Below are 21452 nucleotides of genomic sequence, written 5' to 3'. Positions count from 1 at the left end.
CTGAGACCTCCTCATACTGAGACCTCCTCACACTGAGACCTCCTCGTACTGAGACCTCCTCATACTGAGACCTCCTCATACTGAGACCTCCTCATACTGAGACCTCATCATACTGAGACCTCCTCATACTGAGACCTCCTCATACTGAGACCTCCTCATACTGAGCCCTCGTCAAACTGAGACCTCCTCATACTGAGACCACCTCGTACTGAGTCCTCGTCAAACTGAGACCTCCTCATACTGAGACCTATCCAGTCATTTCTGCTCTACATGTGCCTAGAGAACAGGGGTTAGGGACTAGAGGATAAGGGTCAGGGGTCAGGGGTTATAGATGATGGGTTAGACAGTTCCAACATGTTCATGAGGCTGTAGACCTGCTGTAACACAACACCTCTTTATAAAGCCTCTCTATACCTCAGGGTAAATAGATCACTGGATTGCTGAGTGGCCTTTAAATGCCAGTGGATGTTTTTCGGTCGACATCCATCTTCAACAGGAAGGGGCCATCATTAGACCACTTAGAGAGGCCCAGACAGTAGCCCAGACATGGCCCGGGTTCCAAATGGCACCCTATTCCCTACATTAGTGCACTACTTTAGACGAGAGCACTATGGCACCCTATTCCCTACATAGTGCACTACTTTAGACCAGAGCACTATGGCACCCTATTCCCTATATAGTACACTACTTTAGATAGATCCCAATGGCACCCTATTCCCTACATAGTGCATTACTTTTGACCAGGGCCCTTTAAAGTAGTGCACTATATAGGGAATAGGGTGCCATTTGGATCCACATGGTCAATACCAATATGGCCAAAGGAAAAAAATATTTAATGGTGGAGCAATGACCAACATCAGTTACTGACCTGAACACAAGTGGACTAGCACTCTGAGAGCCTGTAAACTAGCACTCTGAGAGCCTGTAAACTAGCACTCTGAGAGCCTGATAATCCTGACATTTGGTCTCCGTGCTCTCTGCTCCACATCTGAATACCTGCTCAACCTTTCACACACTCTCGCTCTCTTGCTCTCTCTCTCTCTCCCTCTCTCCCTCTCTCTCGCTCTCTCCCTCTCTCTCTCGCTCTCTCCTTCTCGCTCTCTCCCTCTTTCTCCCTCTCTCCCTCTCCCTCTCTCCCTCTCTACCTCTCTCCCTCTCTCCATTCTCTTTTCTCTCTCTCTCTAATCTTCTAACCTCACTTTCCCTTCTTCCTGTTTGAGGTCTTCCCAGCTAAAGCTCAACCCTTCCAGAGGTCGAGCAGGCCACCAGTCAGTAAGCGTCAACGTGCGCGTTGCCATACTTTGTGGACTTTAAATTCTTACTCCCTAATCCCATTAGGAGAACCAAAGCATCCTGAGACCTCTGCAACCCAATTAACCTTTAAATCACACTGTTTGTGTCACGGTAGCTATCTTTGAAAGATAAAGACCTTGTAAATAGGATCCTGCCTCCATACCGGATATAAACGGAACGTCTTGAAGCAGTGCCATGTTTACTTCATACCTAATATACACCTCCATAGGCCGCCGGGGTAACAGCCGGGGTAACAGCCGGGGTAACAGCCGGGGTAACAGCCGGGGTAAAGAGCACCAATAAGGTTATATATCAAACAGTAGATTTAAAGTTTTGATAACAGCTGAAAAGTAGTTCCCTTCAACAAAAAGATTCATGAGATATTCATAGACAATGTCCTTGACATGTTTATTATAATAAACAAGACTTTGTTGAATGTACTCTATTTGAAACAGGAACACAATATTTACAAACAAATCCAGTATACAAACTCCTGCAATGTATTAATGCATTAAAACAAACACTGCTCCAGGCCTTGGTAATGTCAAGGGAACAGGTATTTGATATATTATGGAGTGAGTGAGGGAGGGAGGGAGGGAGGGAGGGAGGGAGGGAGGGATGAATGGATGGATAGACCTGCCTAGACCCTACTAATGGACTCTGTGTAGGATAATACTTAGACCTGCCTAGACCCTACTAATGGACTCTGTGTAGGATAATACTTAGACCTGCCTAGACCCTACTAATGGACTCTGGGTAGGATAATATTTAGACCTGACTAGACCCTACTAATGGACTGTGTGTAGGATAATACTTAGACCTGCCTAGACCCTACTAATGGACTGTGTGTAGGATAATACTTAGACCTGCCTAGACCCTACTAATGGACTGTGGGTAGGATAATACTTAGACCTGCCTAGACCCTACTAATGGACTGTGGAGCCAAACACACTCTGACTCCCTTTCCAAACCTAACATCTCATCACTCTAAAAATATATCTAGTGCAATTTCTCATAAAGATGTTGAATACATTCAGAAAGTCTCTACGAGGCCGAGTAACTCCTTACATGGATGTGTCCCATAGGATTGCGTCCCAAATGGAACCCTATTCCCTATTATAGTGCACTACTTTAGACCAGAGCCCTATAGAACCCTATTCCCTATATAGTGCACTACTTTAGACCAGAGCCCTATAGAACCCTATTCCCTAGCCCTATAGGGCTCTGGTCAATAGTATAGGGCAGTTTGGTGGGGCCACCTGCATGGTTCGAGCAAGGATACATTTTAGTTGCCATGAGGCAGAGAGAAAATGTTGCTTTTTTGAGAGCAAATTCCCTGCTATTCTACACATGTTGCCATGGCGCTGTGAGGTCGCCTAGGCAGAGCGCTCCAGTACATTTTGTCAATATTTAATCATTTTTAATTTTTTTTTTTTTGTTTGAATATTTTGATTTCGATTTTTGGTTTTGAATAGCTCAATGACTATAGACTAAGTCTGGGTAAAATCAATGTGTTTCCTACCTGTGAATTTGATGGAAAATCAGCTCTTTCAACATAGCTAGCTAACAATGCTAGCGAGCTAGTTAGCTAGTGTGTCTTGATTGGAATACGCCACCATATTGTTTTGTTTTTATGGTCTCCAGACCCCTGAGGAGGACTGCAACGGACGGCGAGCTGGCAGGGATGAATTCATTGCTCGGTCTGAAGATTTGTGCGGGCTGACATCATTGAGTTAGTGGGAACGTAGCAACGGACTTCATCTTGAACAAGGCAGTCAGACAGCGGGGACTGGAGGCGCCGGCGGGACACCTTGAATAGAGAGGGAACAGTGCTGCCTGCCTGCCACTGGAGGACCTGCTCATCCACCCCCTGTTGACAAAACCTTCCCTCTGCTCCAGCTATGTGGAGGACCTGCTCATCCACCCCCTGTTGACAAAACCTTCCCTCTGCTCCAGCTATGAGGAGGACCTGCTCGTCTACCCCCTGTTAACAAAACCTTCCCTCTGCTCCAGCTATGAGGAGGACCTGCTCATCCACCCCCTGTTGACAAAACCTTCCCTCTGCTCCAGCTATGAGGAGGACCTGCTCGTCTACCCCCTGTTGACAAAACCCTCCCTCTGCTCCAGCTATGAGGAGGACCTGCTCATCTACCCCGTTGACAAAACCCTCCCTCAGCTCCAGCTATGAGGAGGACCTGCTCATCTACCCCCTGTTGACAAACCCTCCCTCTGCTCCAGCTATGAGGAGGACCTGCTCATCCACCCCCTGTTGACAAAACCTTCCCTCTGCTCCAGCTATGAGGAGGACCTGCTCGTCTACCCCCTGTTAACAAAACCTTCCCTCTGCTCCAGCTATGAGGAGGACCTGCTCATCCACCCCCTGTTGACAAAACCTTCCCTCTGCTCCAGCTATGAGGAGGACCTGCTCGTCTACCCCCTGTTGACAAAACCCTCCCTCTGCTCCAGCTATGAGGAGGACCTGCTCATCTACCCCGTTGACAAAACCCTCCCTCAGCTCCAGCTATGAGGAGGACCTGCTCATCTACCCCCTGTTGACAAACCCTCCCTCTGCTCCAGCTATGAGGAGGACCTGCTCATCTACCCCCTGTAGACAAAACCCTCCCTCTGCTCCAGCTATGAGGAGGACCTGCTCGTCTACCCCCTGTAGACAAAACCCTCCCTCTGCTCCAGCTATGAGGAGGACCTGCTCGTCTACCCCCTGTAGACAAAACCCTCCCTCTGCTCCAGCTATGAGGAGGACCTGCTCATCTACCCCCTGTTGACAAACCCTCCCTCTGCTCCAGCTATGAGGAGGACCTGCTCGTCCAGCCCCCGTTGACAAAACCCTCCCTCAGCTCCAGCTATGAGGAGGACCTGCTCATCTACCCCCTGTTGACAAACCCTCCCTCTGCTCCAGCTATGAGGAGGACCTGCTCGTCCAGCCCCCGTTGACAAAACCCTCCCTCAGCTCCAGCTATGAGGAGGACCTGCTCATCTACCCCCTGTTGACAAAACCCTCCCTCTGCTCCAGCTATGAGGAGGACCTGCTCGTCTACCCCCTGTTAACAAAACCCTCCCTCAGCTCCAGCTATGAGGAGGACCTGCTCATCTACCCCCTGTTGACAAAACCCTCCCTCTGCTCCAGCTATGAGGAGGACCTGCTCGTCTACCCCCTGTTAACAAAACCCTCCCTCAGCTCCAGCTATGAGGAGGACCTGCTCATCTACCCCCTGTTGACAAAACCCTCCCTCTGCTCCAGCTATGAGGAGGACCTGCTCGTCTACCCCCTGTTAACAAAACCTTCCCTCTGCTCCAGCTATGAGGAGGACCTGCTCATCCACCCCCTGTTGACAAAACCTTCCCTCTGCTCCAGCTATGAGGAGGACCTGCTCGTCTACCCCCTGTTGACAAAACCCTCCCTCTGCTCCAGCTATGAGGAGGACCTGCTCATCTACCCCGTTGACAAAACCCTCCCTCAGCTCCAGCTATGAGGAGGACCTGCTCATCTACCCCCTGTTGACAAAGCCCTCCCTCTGCTCCAGCTATGTGGAGGACCTGCTCATCTACCCCCTGTTGACAAAACCCTCCCTCTGCTCCAGCTATGAGGAGGACCTGCTCGTCTACCCCCTGTAGACAAAACCCTCCCTCTGCTCCAGCTATGAGGAGGACCTGCTCGTCTACCCCCTGTAGACAAAACCCTCCCTCTGCTCCAGCTATGAGGAGGACCTGCTCATCTACCCCCTGTTGACAAACCCTCCCTCTGCTCCAGCTATGAGGAGGACCTGCTCGTCCAGCCCCCGTTGACAAAACCCTCCCTCAGCTCCAGCTATGAGGAGGACCTGCTCATCTACCCCCTGTTGACAAACCCTCCCTCTGCTCCAGCTATGAGGAGGACCTGCTCGTCCAGCCCCCGTTGACAAAACCCTCCCTCAGCTCCAGCTATGAGGAGGACCTGCTCATCTACCCCCTGTTGACAAAACCCTCCCTCTGCTCCAGCTATGAGGAGGACCTGCTCGTCTACCCCCTGTTAACAAAACCTTCCCTCTGCTCCAGCTATGAGGAGGACCTGCTCATCCACCCCCTGTTGACAAAACCCTCCCTCTGCTCCAGCTATGTGGTTCCCACTCGACTGTCACTCCATATGTGGGAGGGTTGAAACCCCCAAAACGTCCAACTCTAGCTGACAGCTGTCGTAGTCCAGACCTCTGTTATCTGCTATAAGGAAGATGTGTTTTATTTGATGCTTGTTTTATTTTTATTTTCAAGCACTTTGAGATTATTTTTTTGTTATGAAAAGCACTATAGAAGCTGAATAAAATATTATTGTGAGGCTGAGATAAAATGTTGCAGTGGCTCTGGTCTAAAGTGAAAGACTATAAGTGGAATAACGCCTTGCAGTGGCTCTGGTCTAAAGTGAAAGACTATAAGTGGAATAACGCCTTGTAATGGCTCTGGTCTAAAGTGAAGGACTATCCGGAGAATCGGTGCCATTTGCGCGTAACAGTTTTCAGCACCTGGACAGCTCCTTGATGTCTCGGTGCGCTAGTCTCTCTCTCTCCTCAACAACAGAGCCGTTTCTCCGGGCATATAACCTGCCTAGTGTCCATCCCGGGCTGTATCTGTCTCTGAGCTGCGCCCGCTGTTTATCTGTGAATTATTCCCAGGCTGGCTCAAAACGTTCAATACTAAGTATCCTATCCACCGATTACGAAGTATCCTAGTATCCCGGCGATTACTACAATAGCGACGAATATGAACCCAGCGATGCACGTAATCATTCCGTTATTGTCACCCCCTTCGTCTATCTCGTCTTTGGGCTCCTCTTCGCAGATGGAAATGACGCCCACGGAGGAGTTCCCGACGCTCAGGGTGGATTTGAGCTCGGCGCCGGCCTCCTGCTTGGCCTCCACGGCCCACGGAGCCACCTGTACCTTCATCTCCATCTCCTCCATCATCTGACCCACCTGGCTGATCTCAGCCTGGAGCTCCTTCAGGTCGGCAGTGTCGATGTTGCTGTCCGCGTCGTACTTCATGTTCTGCACAGACATGGCCCTGGCGGCCACCGTGGTCGTGCTGCCGGTCATGCCCGTCTGGATGAGGTGTCTGGTGGGCACCTTGAGGGGGAACTCCTGCCCTATCTCCAGGCTCCGCTTCATGTCCACTTCCAGTATCTCCATGCTGCTGGTAAACAGCACCCATAGCCTCTCATACTCAGCCCGGTCGTCCTTGCTGGTGGTCTTGTCTTTGAGCAACTCGGTTAGTTTATTCCGGTTGGCCACCGCGAGCTCCTGGGCTTTCTTCCGGGTCTTTTTGAGTTCCTCGCGTAGGTTCTGGGAGTCCGATGTGCTGCCCAGCGCGATGACCAGGTGCCTGTAGCACGCGGTGACTTTGTTCAGAGCATCCAGCATGGTTTTACACTCATCTGTGCCCCCCATGGTTGTTTTTATTTAAAATATAAGCCTACCTCTGATCTCCCCGGCTACATTAAAAATGCATTCAATTAATTTTCAAAAAAATCGGTGCGCAAAAGAAAAAAGGATGGTGAACACGAACCGCCAGACGCACCGTGATCGGTTGTTGACCTCGACTCGACTTGTCTTTTTTAAAATGTTATTAGTTTGGACAAGAGAACACCATCCATACAGATCCAGGCAAAGCTCTTGTCACAGCGAATTCCTCTCTATCCATGTTCCTGTCTGCGAGCAGCACAGAGAGCCGAGAGAGAAGCTTAGATATTAATGGACCAGTAAATGGCTTTACCTCCGCTCTTTTGCATTGGAGATTAGATGGCCGACGGCGTCAGAGAGAGCAGCCCTCCCTGCCTGCAGAAAAATAGATGTGTGTCAAAACATTTCTGTTTTTGTTTGTGTGGAATAATAGTCCTCCAATACATTAGAGACGGTGTATGGACAGATAGCAGATTCAGCTACAGGTGTTCCCTATCAAACGGCAGAACAACTCCACAGTATCCAGACGGAACAACTCCAGCACCGTCAGCTCGCAACAAATAAAACAACGAAAAGTCCATTAATGCCGCCGCCGTCTTCTTAGATACACATCTGGACGGTGATGATTATATAAAACAAACGCTGTTAACGTCAGCTCAGCGCGTGAGACAGACCCATCTCGCCGGACGAACCAAATCAAACTGTGACTAGGTCAATGGTTGGTTGGTTGGTTGTATAAGTATCGTGTGTTTTTTTTTTCTTCATCTGAACGGGAGCTGTCCACTTCAGCACGGTGTCTGTCGACGGCGCTGTTCTAAATACCGTAAGCGCCTTGTGTGGTCACACGCACGCATAACAAGACAGGAGATTTCAGATGTCGGCATTCTGTAACGTTGGAGAGAGTAGAGAAGCCTAGAGATCCATTGATTGGTTAGTGAGAAAACATCTCCAGTGGATACGTATTGTGATTGGTTAGTTATTCTCACACACACACAGCCCCCCCCCCCCCTCCTGCCCTAGGCTACTGTTTGTGGTGTTAGTGGATGCCTTTATTAAAGTGATGCTCACAGATGAAGAGACGCTGAAATGTGTTCCAAATTGTACCCTTTCCCCTATAGGGGCCTGGTCTAAAGTAGTGCACTATATAGGGGATAGGGCTGAGGTCTAAAGTAGTGCACTACATAGGGAATAGGGTGCCATTTGAGACTGGGGCATAATCATTGATCCAGCAGTATTTAGCCTGCTTCATAGTTGATCAATCACTGCAGGGTCCAATAAGAGGAGGTTGGAGTCATATTCAGACTGGTGTTCTCCCAGAGACAGGTCAATGGGAGTTTTTCATCAATAGACTGGTGTTTTCCCAGAGACAGGTCAATGGGAGTTTTTCATCAATAGACTGGTGTTCTCCCAGAGGTCAATGGGAGTTTTTCATCAATAGACTGGTGTTCTCCCAGAGACAGGTCAATGGGAGTTTTTCATCAATAGACTGGTGTTCTCCCAGAGACAGGTCAATGGGAGTTTTTCATCAATAGACTGGTGTTCTCCCAGAGGTCAATGGGAGTTTTTCATCAATAGACTGGTGTTCTCCCAGAGGTCAATGGGAGTTTTTCATCAATAGACTGTTGTTCTCCCAGAGACAGGTCAATGGGAGTTTTTCATCAATAGACTGGTGTTTTCCCAGAGGTCAATGGGAGTTTTTCATCAATAGACTGGTGTTTTCCCAGAGGTCAATGGGAGTTTTTCATCAATAGACTGGTGTTCTTCCAGAGACAGGTCAATGGGAGTTTTTCATCAATAGACTGGTGTTCTCCCAGAGACAGGTCAATGGGAGTTTTTCATCAATAGACTGGTGTTTTCCCAGAGGTCAATGGGAGTTTTTCATCAATAGACTGGTGTTCTCCCAGAGGTCAAAGGGAGTTTTTCATCAATACTATATTTTCTGTTGTACAGATTTGATTAATTTATCCTAATGTTTCCTTTCACTTTTTAACTTTTGAAAGATTACTTTTTATGACCTATTTGTGTGTGTTTGCGTGCTTGCCTGTGTGTCTGTGCATCTGCAAAGGTGTGTGTGTGTGTGTGGGTGTGTGAGAGAGAGTGTGTCTGGAGGATGTAGGGTTAACTGGTCTGTCTGGAGGATGTAGGGTTGACTGGTCTATCTGGAGGATGGAGGGTTGACTGGTCTGTCTGGAGGATGGAGGGTTGACTGGTCTGTCTGGAGGATGGAGGGTTGACTGGTCTGTCTGGAGGATGGAGGGTTGACTGGTCTATCTGGAGGATGGAGGGTTGACTGGTCTGTCTGGAGGATGGAGGGTTAACTGGTCTCTCTGGAGGATGTAGGGTTGACTGGTCTGTCTGGAGGATGGAGGGTTGACTGGTCTGTCTGGAGGATGGAGGGTTAACTGGTCTGTCTGGAGGATGTAGGGTTGACTGGTCTATCTGGAGGATGGAGGGTTGACTGGTCTGTCTGGAGGATGGAGGGTTGACTGGTCTGTCTGGAGGATGGAGGGTTGACTGGTCTGTCTGGAGGATGGAGGGTTGACTGGTCTATCTGGAGGATGGAGGGTTGACTGGTCTGTCTGGAGGATGGAGGGTTAACTGGTCTCTCTGGAGGATGTAGGGTTGACTGGTCTGTCTGGAGGATGGAGGGTTGACTGGTCTGTCTGGAGGATGGAGGGTTGACAGGTCTGTCTGGAGGATGGAGGGTTGACTGGTCTGTCTGGAGGATGGAGGGTTGACTGGTCTGTCTGGAGGATGGAGGGTTGACTGGTCTGTCTGGAGGATGGAGGGTTGACTGGTCTGTCTGGAGGATGGAGGGTTAACTGGTCTGTCTGGAGGATGGAGGGTTGACTGGTCTGTCTGGAGGATGGAGGGTTGACTGGTCTGTCTGGAGGATGGAGGGTTGACTGGTCTGTCTGGAGTATGGAGGGTTAACTGGTCTGTCTGGAGGATGGAGGGTTGACTGGTCTGTCTGGAGGATGGAGGGTTGACTGGTCTGTCTGGAGGATGGAGGGTTGACTTGTCTGTCTGGAGGGTTGACTGGTCTATCTGGAGGATGGAGGGTTAACTGGTCTGTCTGGAGGGTTGACTGGTCTGTCTGGAGGGTTGACTGGTCTGTCTGGAGGATGGAGGGTTAACTGGTCTGTCTGGAGGGTTGACTGGTCTGTCTGGAGGGTTGACTGGTCTATCTGGAGGATGGAGGGTTAACTGGTCTGTCTGGAGGGTTAACTGGTCTGTCTGGAGGATGTAGGGTTAACTGGTCTGTCTGGAGGATGTCGGGTTAACTGGTCTGTCTGGAGGATGGAGGGTTGACTGGTCTATCTGGAGGATGGAGGGTTGACTGGTCTATCTGGAGGATGGAGGGTTGACTGGTATGTCTGGAGGATGTAGGGTTTACTGGTCTGTTTGGAGAATGTAGGGTTGACTGGTCTGTCTGGTCTATCTGGAGGATGGACTGGTCTATCTGGAGAATGTAGGGTTAACTGGTCTGTCTGGAGGATCGAGGGTTGACTGGTCTGTCTGGAGGATGGAGGGTTGACTGGTCTGTCTGGAGGATGGAGGGTTGACTGGTCTGTCTGGAGGATGGAGGGTTAACTGGTCTGTCTGGAGGATGTAGGGTTGACTGGTCTGTCTGGAGGATGGAGGGTTGACTGGTCTGTCTGGAGGATGGAAGGTTGACTGGTCTGTCTGGAGGATGGAGGGTTGACTGGTCTGTCTGGAGAATGTAGGGTTAACTGGTCTGTCTGGAGGATAGAGGGTTGACTGGTCTGTCTGGAGGGTTGACTGGTCTGTCTGGAGGATGGAGGGTTAACTGGTCTGTCTGGAGGATGGAGGGTTGACTGGTCTGTCTGGAGGATGGAGGGTTGACTGGTCTGTCTGGAGGATGGAGGGTTGACTGGTGTGTCTGGAGGATCGAGGGTTGACTGGTCTGTCTGGAGGATCGAGGGTTGACTGGTCTGTCTGGAGGATGGAGGGTTGACTGGTCTGTCTGGAGGATGGAGGGTTGACTGGTCTGTCTGGAGGATGGAGGGTTGACTGGTCTGTCTGGAGGATGGAGGGTTGACTGGTGTGTCTGGAGGATGTAGGGTTAACTGGTCTGTCTGGAGGATGGAGGGTTGACTGGTCTGTCTGGAGGATGTAGGGTTGACTGGTCTGTCTGGAGGATGTAGGGTTGACTGGTCTGTCTGGAGGATGTAGGGTTGACTGGTTTCTCTGGAGGATGGAGGGTTGACTGGTCTGTCTGGAGGATCGAGGGTTGACTGGTCTGTCTGGAGGATCGAGGGTTGACTGGTCTGTCTGGAGGATGTAGGGTTGACTGGTCTGTCTGGAGGATGGAGGGTTGACTGGTCTGTCTGGAGGATGGAGGGTTGACTGGTCTGTCTGGAGGATCGAGGGTTGACTGGTCTGTCTGGAGGATCGAGGGTTGACTGGTCTGTCTGGAGGATGTAGGGTTGACTGGTCTGTCTGGAGGATGGAGGGTTGACTGGTCTGTCTGGAGGATGGAGGGTTGACTGGTCTGTCTGAAGGATGGAGGTTAACTGGTCTGTCTGGAGGATAGAGGGTTGACTGGTCTGTCTGGAGGGTTGACTGGTCTGTCTGGAGGATGGAGAGTTGACTGGTCTGTCTGGAGGATGGAGGGTTGACTGGTCTCTCTGGAGGATGGAGGGTTGACTGGTCTGTCTGGAGGATGGAGTGTTAACTGGTCTGTCTGGAGGATGGAGGGTTGACTGGTCTGTCTGGAGGATGGAGGGTTGACTGGTGTGTCTGGAGGATCGAGGGTTGACTGGTCTGTCTGGAGGATCGAGGGTTGACTGGTCTGTCTGGAGGATGGAGGGTTGACTGGTCTGTCTGGAGGATGGAGGGTTGACTGGTCTGTCTGGAGGATGGAGGGTTGACTGGTCTGTCTGGAGGATGGAGGGTTGACTGGTGTGTCTGGAGGATGTAGGGTTAACTGGTCTGTCTGGAGGATGGAGGGTTGACTGGTCTGTCTGGAGGATGTAGGGTTGACTGGTCTGTCTGGAGGATGTAGGGTTGACTGGTCTGTCTGGAGGATGTAGGGTTGACTGGTTTCTCTGGAGGATGGAGGGTTGACTGGTCTGTCTGGAGGATCGAGGGTTGACTGGTCTGTCTGGAGGATCGAGGGTTGACTGGTCTGTCTGGAGGATGTAGGGTTGACTGGTCTGTCTGGAGGATGGAGGGTTGACTGGTCTGTCTGGAGGATGGAGGGTTGACTGGTCTGTCTGGAGGATCGAGGGTTGACTGGTCTGTCTGGAGGATCGAGGGTTGACTGGTCTGTCTGGAGGATGTAGGGTTGACTGGTCTGTCTGGAGGATGGAGGGTTGACTGGTCTGTCTGGAGGATGGAGGGTTGACTGGTCTGTCTGGAGGATGGAGGTTAACTGGTCTGTCTGGAGGATAGAGGGTTGACTGGTCTGTCTGGAGGGTTGACTGGTCTGTCTGGAGGATGGAGAGTTGACTGGTCTGTCTGGAGGATGGAGGGTTGACTGGTCTCTCTGGAGGATGGAGGGTTGACTGGTCTGTCTGGAGGATGGAGTGTTAACTGGTCTGTCTGGAGGGTGGAGGTTGACTGGTCTCTGGAGAATGTAGGGTTAACTGGTCTGTCTGGAGGGTGGAGGGTTAACTGGTCTCTCTGGAGGATGTAGGGATGACTGGTCTGTCTGTAGAATGTAGCTGTTCTCTTTCTGCATTATTGAGGCGTATGGAGTCTAGTGACGGAGCAGTGATGTGTTATACTGTTAATGGACTGGAGCACAGAGGACAGGAGGCTGGCAGGCCACTCAACCATTGTTTCCCTGCCTCTCAAATGCACACTATTCCCTATGTAGTGCACTACTTTTGACCAGAGCTCTATGGCGCCTGATCTAAAGTAGTGCACTGTATTGTGAATAGGGTACCATTTGGTATTCAGCCATTGTTTATCTTGCGTAAGACGACACCTGCTGAAAAGGAGCTTTAATATGAGCACTTTTATTATTGGTTGTGTTTGTTTTCGTTCAAAACACACAGAGTCCTTCGTGGCGATGAAAATAATCATCTCCCTTTTGGACAATGAATGAATAACCTTTGAGCCTGACTCCTCAAATCATGTTGAGCAGCTGGAGGATGGAGGGTTAACTGGTCTGTCTGGAGGATGTAGGGTTGACTGGTCTGTCTGGAGGATGGTCTGTGGACAACGGACAGTTTTATAATAGGCTGAGCTGAGGTCTTTCAAGCTCACATTCAAAGTCCTCAGGTAGACAGTCAACATCCTGGATCTAAATTGGCAACTCACTCAAAAACGTCCTATTTTTATTTTTTTATGGGCCAGCTAAAAACAATGATTTGGTCATTACAGTAAAGGGCATTATCCTCATGATGATTCCTGTGATGGAGGGCAACAACCCAGCAGCAGGACCGCTACCTCCGCCTTTGTGCAAGGAGGAGCACTACCAAAGCCCTGCAAAATGACCTCCAGCAGGCCACAAATGTGCATGTGTCTGCTAAAACGGTCAGAAACAGACTCCATGAGGGTGGTATGAGGGCCCGACGTCCACAGGTGGGGGTTGTGCTTACAGCCCAACACCGTGCAGGACGTTTGGCATTTGCCAGAGAACACCAAGATTGGCAAATTCGCCACTGGCGCCCTGTGCTCTTCACAGATGAAAGCAGGTTCACACTGAGCACATGAGCACATGTGACAGACGTGACAGAGTCTGGAGACGCCATGGAGAACGTTCTGCTGCCTGCAACATCCTCCAGCATGATCGGTTTGGCGGTGGGTCAGTCATGGTGTGGGGTGGCATTTCTTTGTGGGGCCGCACAGCCCTCCATGTGCTCGCCAGAGGTAGCCTGACTGCCGTTAGGTACCGAGATGAGATCCTCAGACCCCTTGTGAGACCATATGCTGACACATGCACATTTGTGGCCTGCTGGAGGTCATTTTGCAGGGCTCTGGTAGTGCTCCTCCTTGCACAAAGGCGGAGGTAGCGGTCCTGCTGCTGGGTTGTTGCCCTCCTACGGCCTCCTCCACGTCTCCTGATGTACTGGCCTGTCTCCTGGTAGCGCCTCCATGCTCTGGACACTACGCTGACAGACACAGCAAACCTTTTTGCCACAGCTCGCATTGATGTGCCATCCTGGATGAACTGCACTACCTGAGCCACTTGTGTGGGTTGTAGACTCCGTCTCATGCTACCACTAGATTGAAAGCACCGCCACCATTCAAAAGTGACCAAAACATCAGCCAGGAAGCATAGGAACTGAGAAGTGGTCTGTGGTCACCACCTGCAGAACCACTCCTTTATTGGGGGTTTCTTGCTAATTGCCTATAATATCCACCTTTTGTCTATTCCATTTGCACAACAGCATGTGAAATTTATTGTCAATCAGTGTTGCTTCCTAAGCGGACAGTTTGATTTCACAGAAGTGTGATTGACTTGGAGTTACATTGTGTTGTTTTAAGTGTTCACTTTATTTTTTTGAGCAGTGTATATTGACTTCCAGAAGGCCTTGTACAGCATTCAGCGCGAAAGCCTATGGAAGATCTTATGAATCCCCAGCCATGTTGTTAACGTCATAAAACAGAACTACAGCAACTTTTCATGCACTGTGGGAACGAGCGACATGAGCTTTGCCGTGAAGGCTGGAGTTCGTAAAGGTTGTGTGATGACAACCTTACTTCGTCAACCTGAAAGTAGACTGGGTCATGTGACGAACAACAGAAGATCAGGCAAGAGGAATACGATGGAGACTGGGTCATGTGACAAACAGCAGAAGATCAGGCAAGAGGGATACGATGGAGACGGGGTCATGTGACGAACAGCAGAAGATCAGGCAAGAGGGATACGATGGAGACTGGGTCATGTGACGAACAACAGAAGATCAGGCAAGAGGGATACGATGGAGACTGGGTCATGTGACGAACAGCAGAAGATCAGGCAAGAGGAATACGATGGAGACTGGGTCATGTGACGAACAACAGAAGATCAGGCAAGAGGAATACGATGGAGACTGGGTCATGTGACGAACAACAGAAGATCAGGCAAGAGGAATACGATGGAGACTGGGTCATGTGACGAACAGCAGAAGATCAGGCAAGAGGAGTACGATGGAGACTGGGTCATGTGACGAACAACAGAAGATCAGGCAAGAGGAATACGATGGAGACTGGGTCATGTGACGAACAGCAGAAGATCAGGCAAGAGGGATACGATGGAGACTGGGTCATGTGACGAACAACAGAAGATCAGGCAAGAGGGATACGATGGAGACTGGGACATGTGACGAACAACAGAAGATCAGGCAAGAGGGATACGATGGAGACTGGGTCATGTGACGAACAACAGAAGATCAGGCAAGAGGGATACGATGGAGACTGGGACATGTGACGAACAACAGAAGATCAGGCAAGAGGGATACGATGGAGACTGGGACATGTGACGAACAGCAGAAGATCAGGCAAGAGGGATACGATGGAGACTGGGTCATGTGACGAACAGCAGAAGATCAGGCAAGAGGAGTACGATGGAGACTGGGTCATGTGACGAACAACAGACGATCAGGAAAGAGGGATACGATTCTCCTCTAGAAGACCTTGACTTCCTGATGACCTGGCTCTTCCATCACAACATCTAGAAGACCTTGACCTCCTGATGACCTGGCTCTTTCATCATCACAACATCTAGAAGACCTTGACTTCCTGATGACCTGGCTCTTTCATCACAACATCTAGAAGACCGTGACTTCCTGAAGACCTGGCTCTTTCATCACACCATCTAGAAGACCTTGACCTCCTGATGACCTGGCTCTTTCATCACAACATCTAGAAGACTTTGACTTCCTGATGACCTGGCTCTTTCAGGTCATCAGTGGAAGTGGAACAGGATTGAAACAGGGGAACCCAAGAGCAGACTCAGACGAGGGGACTGGGATGAAGTAACCAAGGTATTTATTGAAACACAGGGGGTAGATGGAGTGCAGGCAAGGCGAAGCTCGGGTATGTTGCAGGAAACCAGGTGAGGAGGCTGAGGCTGGAGCGAGAGGGGTTGGCACAGGGTAAGCAGGTCCGGAGGGGAATCCAAGGGAGTAGTAGAGTGGGGAATCCAGGACAGAGTAGCAGGATGACGAGACGTGGGACTGGAGACAGGGACCAGAGTCAGAGCGGGCAGGACTGTAGCGGAGAGGAAAACAGCGTCAGACGAGGAAAACAGGCACAACAGGGTAACAGGATCTGAATAGTAACAAACGGCTAGAAGCGTAGACTGACTGAGCAGAGATTTCCATCCGGCAGTGTGGAAGTGGCAGGGCTGAGTATTTGTAGAGGTCTTGATTATGGAACAGATTGCAGCTGGTGGGGATCTGCTCTGACTCCAGTACACCTGTCTCTGCCCACACAATCACACACAGAGAGAGAGAGAGGGAGAGGGAGAGAGAGAAGGAGAGGAAGAGGGAGAGAGAGAGGGAGAGAGTACTGGGGGAGGCGGCAGGTCAAGGAGACACAGAATGAGCAGTAGAGGGCGTTGCAGGAGCAGATGTGACAGTACCCCCCCTCTACAGGCGCCACCTGATTGTGACGGCGGGGCAACCAGGAGCGCTCCTCAGGCCTGTATCCCTCCCAGTCCACCAGGTACTGCCAGCCACGACCCTGGCGGTGCACGTCCAGAAACCGCCGGACGGTATTGGCAGGATGGTCATCGATGAGCCGAGGGGGTGGAGGAGCTGCAGCAGGAGGAGACGGGGGACTGGAGCAGACATGTTTTAATTAGGGATACGTGGAGGGTAGGATGGATCCTGAGAGAGGCTGGGAGTTTCAGGCGCAGAGGGGTTAATGACATGGTCAATTTCAAAGGGACCAATGAATCGGGGGGAGAGTTTCTTCGATGCCACCCTCAATGGCAGGTCCTTCGATGAGAGCCATACCTTTTGACCTGCGGTGTAGACTGGAGCTGAGGCCCGGCGAAAGTTTGGCTTGGGACTGGGTCCTGTCGGAGGCACGAAGAAGGGTAGCTCGGGCCATCCTCCAGGTACGGTGACAATGGAGCAGATGGTCCTGGACAGAGGGAACCGCAACCTCGACATCATGGGCGCGGTTAACCCTAACCCTTGTCAATACTACAGCAGTACCTTGTCGTGTGGACAGAGCAGGTCAGACACAGGGCAGTCAACACTACAGCAGTACCTTGTCATGTGGACAGAGCAGGTCAGACACAGGGCAGCTAATACTACAGCAGTACCTTGTCATGTGGACAGAGCAGGTCAGACACAGGGCAGCTAATACTAGAGCAGTACCTTGTCATGTGGACAGAGCAGGTCAGACACAGGGCAGTCAACACTACAGCAGTACCTTGTCGTGTGGACAGAGCAGGTCAGACACAGGGCAGTCAACACTACAGCAGTACCTTGTCATGTGGACAGAGCAGGTCAGACACAGGGCAGCTAATACTACAGCAGTACCTTGTCGTGTGGACAGAGCAGGTCAGACACAGGGCAGTCAACACTACAGCAGTATCTTGTCGTGTGGACAGAGAAGGTCAGACACAGGGCAGTCAACACTACAGCAGTACCTTGTCGTGTGGACAGAGCAGGTCAGACACAGGGCAGTCAACACTACAGCAGTACCTTGTCGTGTGGACAGAGCAGGTCAGACACAGGGCAGTCAACACTACAGCAGTACCTTGTCGTGTGGACAGAGCAGGTCAGACACAGGGCAGCTAATACTACAGCAGTACCTTGTCGTGTGGACAGAGCAGGTCAGACACAGGGCAGTCAACACTACAGCAGTACGTTGTCGTGTGGAAGGAGCAGGTCAGACACAGGGCAGTCAACACTACAGCAGTACCTTGTCATGTGGACAGAGCAGGTCAGACACAGGGCAGTCAACACTACAGCAGTACCTTGTCGTGTGGACAGAGCAGGTCAGACACAGGGCAGCTAATACTACAGCAGTACCTTGTCATGTGGACAGAGCAGGTCAGACACAGGGCAGTCAACACTACAGCAGTACCTTGTCGTGTGGACAGAGCAGGTCAGACACAGGGCAGTCAACACTACAGCAGTACCTTGTCATGTGGACAGAGCAGGTCAGACACAGGGCAGCTAATACTACAGCAGTACCTTGTCGTGTGGACAGAGCAGGTCAGACACAGGGCAGTCAACACTACAGCAGTATCTTGTCGTGTGGACAGAGAAGGTCAGACACAGGGCAGTCAACACTACAGCAGTACCTTGTCATGTGGACAGAGCAGGTCAGACACAGGGCAGTCAACACTACAGCAGTATCTTGTCGTGTGGACAGAGCAGGTCAGACACAGGGCAGTCAACACTACAGCAGTACCTTGTCATGTGGACAGAGCAGGTCAGACACAGGGCAGCTAATACTACAGCAGTACCTTGTCGTGTGGACAGAGCAGGTCAGACACAGGGCAGTCAACACTACAGCAGTACCTTGTCGTGTGGACAGAGCAGGTCAGACACAGGGCAGCTAATACTACAGCAGTACCTTGTTGTGTGGACAGAGCAGGTCAGACACAGGGCAGTCAACACTACAGCAGTACCTTGTCGTGTGGACAGAGCAGGTCAGACACAGGGCAGTCAACACTATAGCAGTATCTTGTCGTGTGGACAGAGCAGGTCAGACACAGGGCAGCTAATACTACAGCAGTATCTTGTCATGTGGACAGAGCAGGTCAGACACAGGGCAGTCAACACTACAGCAGTATCTTGTCGTGTGGACAGAGCAGGTCAGACACAGGGCAGCTAATACTACAGCAGTACCTTGTCGTGTGGACAGAGCAGGTCAGACACAGGGCAGTCAACACTACAGCAGTACCTTGTCGTGTGGAAAGAGCAGGTCAGACACAGGGCAGTCAACACTACAGCAGTACCTTGTCATGTGGACAGAGCAGGTCAGACACAGGGCAGCTAATACTACAGCAGTACCTTGTCGTGTGGACAGAGCAGGTCAGACACAGGGCAGTCAACACTACAGCAGTATCTTGTCGTGTGGACAGAGAAGGTCAGACACAGGGCAGTCAACACTACAGCAGTACCTTGTCATGTGGACAGAGCAGGTCAGACACAGGGCAGTCAACACTACAGCAGTATCTTGTCGTGTGGACAGAGCAGGTCAGACACAGGGCAGTCAACACTACAGCAGTACCTTGTCATGTGGACAGAGCAGGTCAGACACAGGGCAGCTAATACTACAGCAGTACCTTGTCGTGTGGACAGAGCAGGTCAGACACAGGGCAGTCAACACTACAGCAGTACCTTGTCGTGTGGACAGAGCAGGTCAGACACAGGGCAGCTAATACTACAGCAGTACCTTGTCGTGTGGACAGAGCAGGTCAGACACAGGGCAGTCAACACTACAGCAGTACCTTGTCGTGTGGACAGAGCAGGTCAGACACAGGGCAGTCAACACTATAGCAGTATCTTGTCGTGTGGACAGAGCAGGTCAGACACAGGGCAGCTAATACTACAGCAGTATCTTGTCATGTGGACAGAGCAGGTCAGACACAGGGCAGTCAACACTACAGCAGTATCTTGTCGTGTGGACAGAGCAGGTCAGACACAGGGCAGCTAATACTACAGCAGTACCTTGTCGTGTGGACAGAGCAGGTCAGACACAGGGCAGTCAACACTACAGCAGTACCTTGTCGTGTGGAAAGAGCAGGTCAGACACAGGGCAGTCAACACTACAGCAGTACCTTGTCATGTGGACAGAGCAGGTCAGACACAGGGCAGCTAATACTACAGCAGTACCTTGTCGTGTGGACAGAGCAGGTCAGACACAGGGCAGTCAACACTACAGCAGTATCTTGTCGTGTGGACAGAGCAGGTCAGACACAGGGCAGCTAATACTACAGCAGTACCTTGTCGTGTGGACAGAGCAGGTCAGACACAGGGCAGTCAACACTACAGCAGTATCTTGTCGTGTGGACAGAGAAGGTCAGACACAGGGCAGTCAACACTACAGCAGTACCTTGTCATGTGGACAGAGCAGGTCAGACACAGGGCAGTCAACACTACAGCAGTATCTTGTCGTGTGGACAGAGCAGGTCAGACACAGGGCAGTCAACACTACAGCAGTACCTTGTCATGTGGACAGAGCAGGTCAGACACAGGGCAGCTAATACTACAGCAGTACCTTGTCGTGTGGACAGAGCAGGTCAGACACAGGGCAGTCAACACTACAGCAGTACCTTGTCGTGTGGACAGAGCAGGTCAGACACAGGGCAGCTAATACTACAGCAGTACCTTGTCGTGTGGACAGAGCAGGTCAGACACAGGGCAGTCAACACTACAGCAGTACCTTGTCGTGTGGACAGAGCAGGTCAGACACAGGGCAGTCAACACTATAGCAGTATCTTGTCGTGTGGACAGAGCAGGTCAGACACAGGGCAGCTAATACTACAGCAGTATCTTGTCATGTGGACAGAGCAGGTCAGACACAGGGCAGTCAACACTACAGCAGTATCTTGTCGTGTGGACAGAGCAGGTCAGACACAGGGCTGCCAACACTACAGCAGTACCTTGTCGTGTGAACAGAGCAGGTCAGACACAGGACAGTCAACACTACAGCAGTACCTTGTCGTGTGGACAGAGCAGGTCAGACACAGGGCAGTCAACACTACAGCAGTACCTTGTCATGTGGACAGAGCAGGTCAGACACAGGGCAGCTAATACTACAGCAGTACCTTGTCGTGTGGACAGAGCAGGTCAGACACAGGGCAGTCAACACTACAGCAGTATCTTGTCGTGTGGACAGAGCAGGTCAGACACAGGGCAGTCAACACTACAGCAGTATCTTGTCGTGTGGACAGAGCAGGTCAGACACAGGGCAGTCAACACTACAGCAGTACCTTGTCGTGTGGACAGAGCAGGTCAGACACAGGGCAGCTAATACTACAGCAGTACCTTGTCATGTGGACAGAGCAGGTCAGACACAGGGCAGTCAACACTACAGCAGTACCTTGTCGTGTGGACAGAGCAGGTCAGACATAGGGCAGCTAATACTAAAGCAGTACCTTGTCATGTGGACAGAGCAGGTCAGGAATAGTTGAGTGGAACAGAAGAAATACAAAGCAGCAGGAATACTAGGAAGTGTTAATAACACGTACATGCCAGCCTTGGCCTATTGCCCAGGGAAGCCTGGATATTTCAGGAGCAGCTTAACACCAGCTTTGTAATTGGTCATGTGTCTATCCCATGTTCAGTCACAAATGGTGCCCCTATTTCCTTATCTAGTACACTACTTTAGCCCTGGGATCAGGTCAAAGGTTTCGTCACAGTATTGTTTTGAAGGTTAATTTTAAGGACTTAATGCCCAGCTGAGCATTCTACTCAGTGCGGTCTCAATAGGTACTGATGAAGTTTTCCTTTTAAAGTGCATTCGCGTGGCTTGGAAATACGATGACATTTCAAAGGAAGCAAATAATTAGTAGGACAAGCTTTTGTCACGTGACTTTACCTGCAGATGTACTTTAGATGCAGTATAACGAGCTATCTAAGATTGGGGGGGAGGAATGAACATTTTAGCAAGCTAAAGTTAGCATTGCTAGCTATTTCTGACAAATTTTGCTAGCTCGTGGCGACATTGCCATATCTCTCTAATGTAAACTTGACTACATCATAAAGACGGCAAAGTTATTTTCTACTAATTATTTGTCTCCTTTAGAAACGTCATCGTATGTCCAATCCACTATATTGTAAT

The 21452-nt window shown here is 50.7% G+C and overlaps 1 protein-coding gene across 1 annotated transcript; it reads right to left on the bottom strand.

Annotated features, from left to right (window-relative positions):
* Positions 1-4945: 4945 nt before the first annotated feature.
* Positions 4946-7614, bottom strand: LOC139575429 (regulator of G-protein signaling 9-binding protein). Its single transcript, XM_071400381.1, has one exon. The coding sequence runs from the start codon at positions 6726-6728 to the stop codon at positions 5988-5990; it is 741 nt and encodes a 246-aa protein (XP_071256482.1). The 5' UTR covers positions 6729-7614; the 3' UTR covers positions 4946-5987.
* Between the last annotated feature and the right edge of the window lie 13838 nt (positions 7615-21452).

The sequence above is a fragment of the Salvelinus alpinus genome, chromosome 5 (assembly GCF_045679555.1).
Source record: "Salvelinus alpinus chromosome 5, SLU_Salpinus.1, whole genome shotgun sequence".
NCBI classification, from domain to species: Eukaryota; Metazoa; Chordata; class Actinopteri; order Salmoniformes; family Salmonidae; genus Salvelinus; species Salvelinus alpinus.
This window is presented reverse-complemented; position numbering and strand designations above follow the sequence as displayed.

What these genes read in the sequence shown, in the direction of transcription:
- LOC139575429 (XM_071400381.1), bottom strand. Translation starts at nt 6,728, where the DNA reads ATGGGGGGCACAGATGAGTGTAAAACCATGCTGGATGCTCTGAACAAA.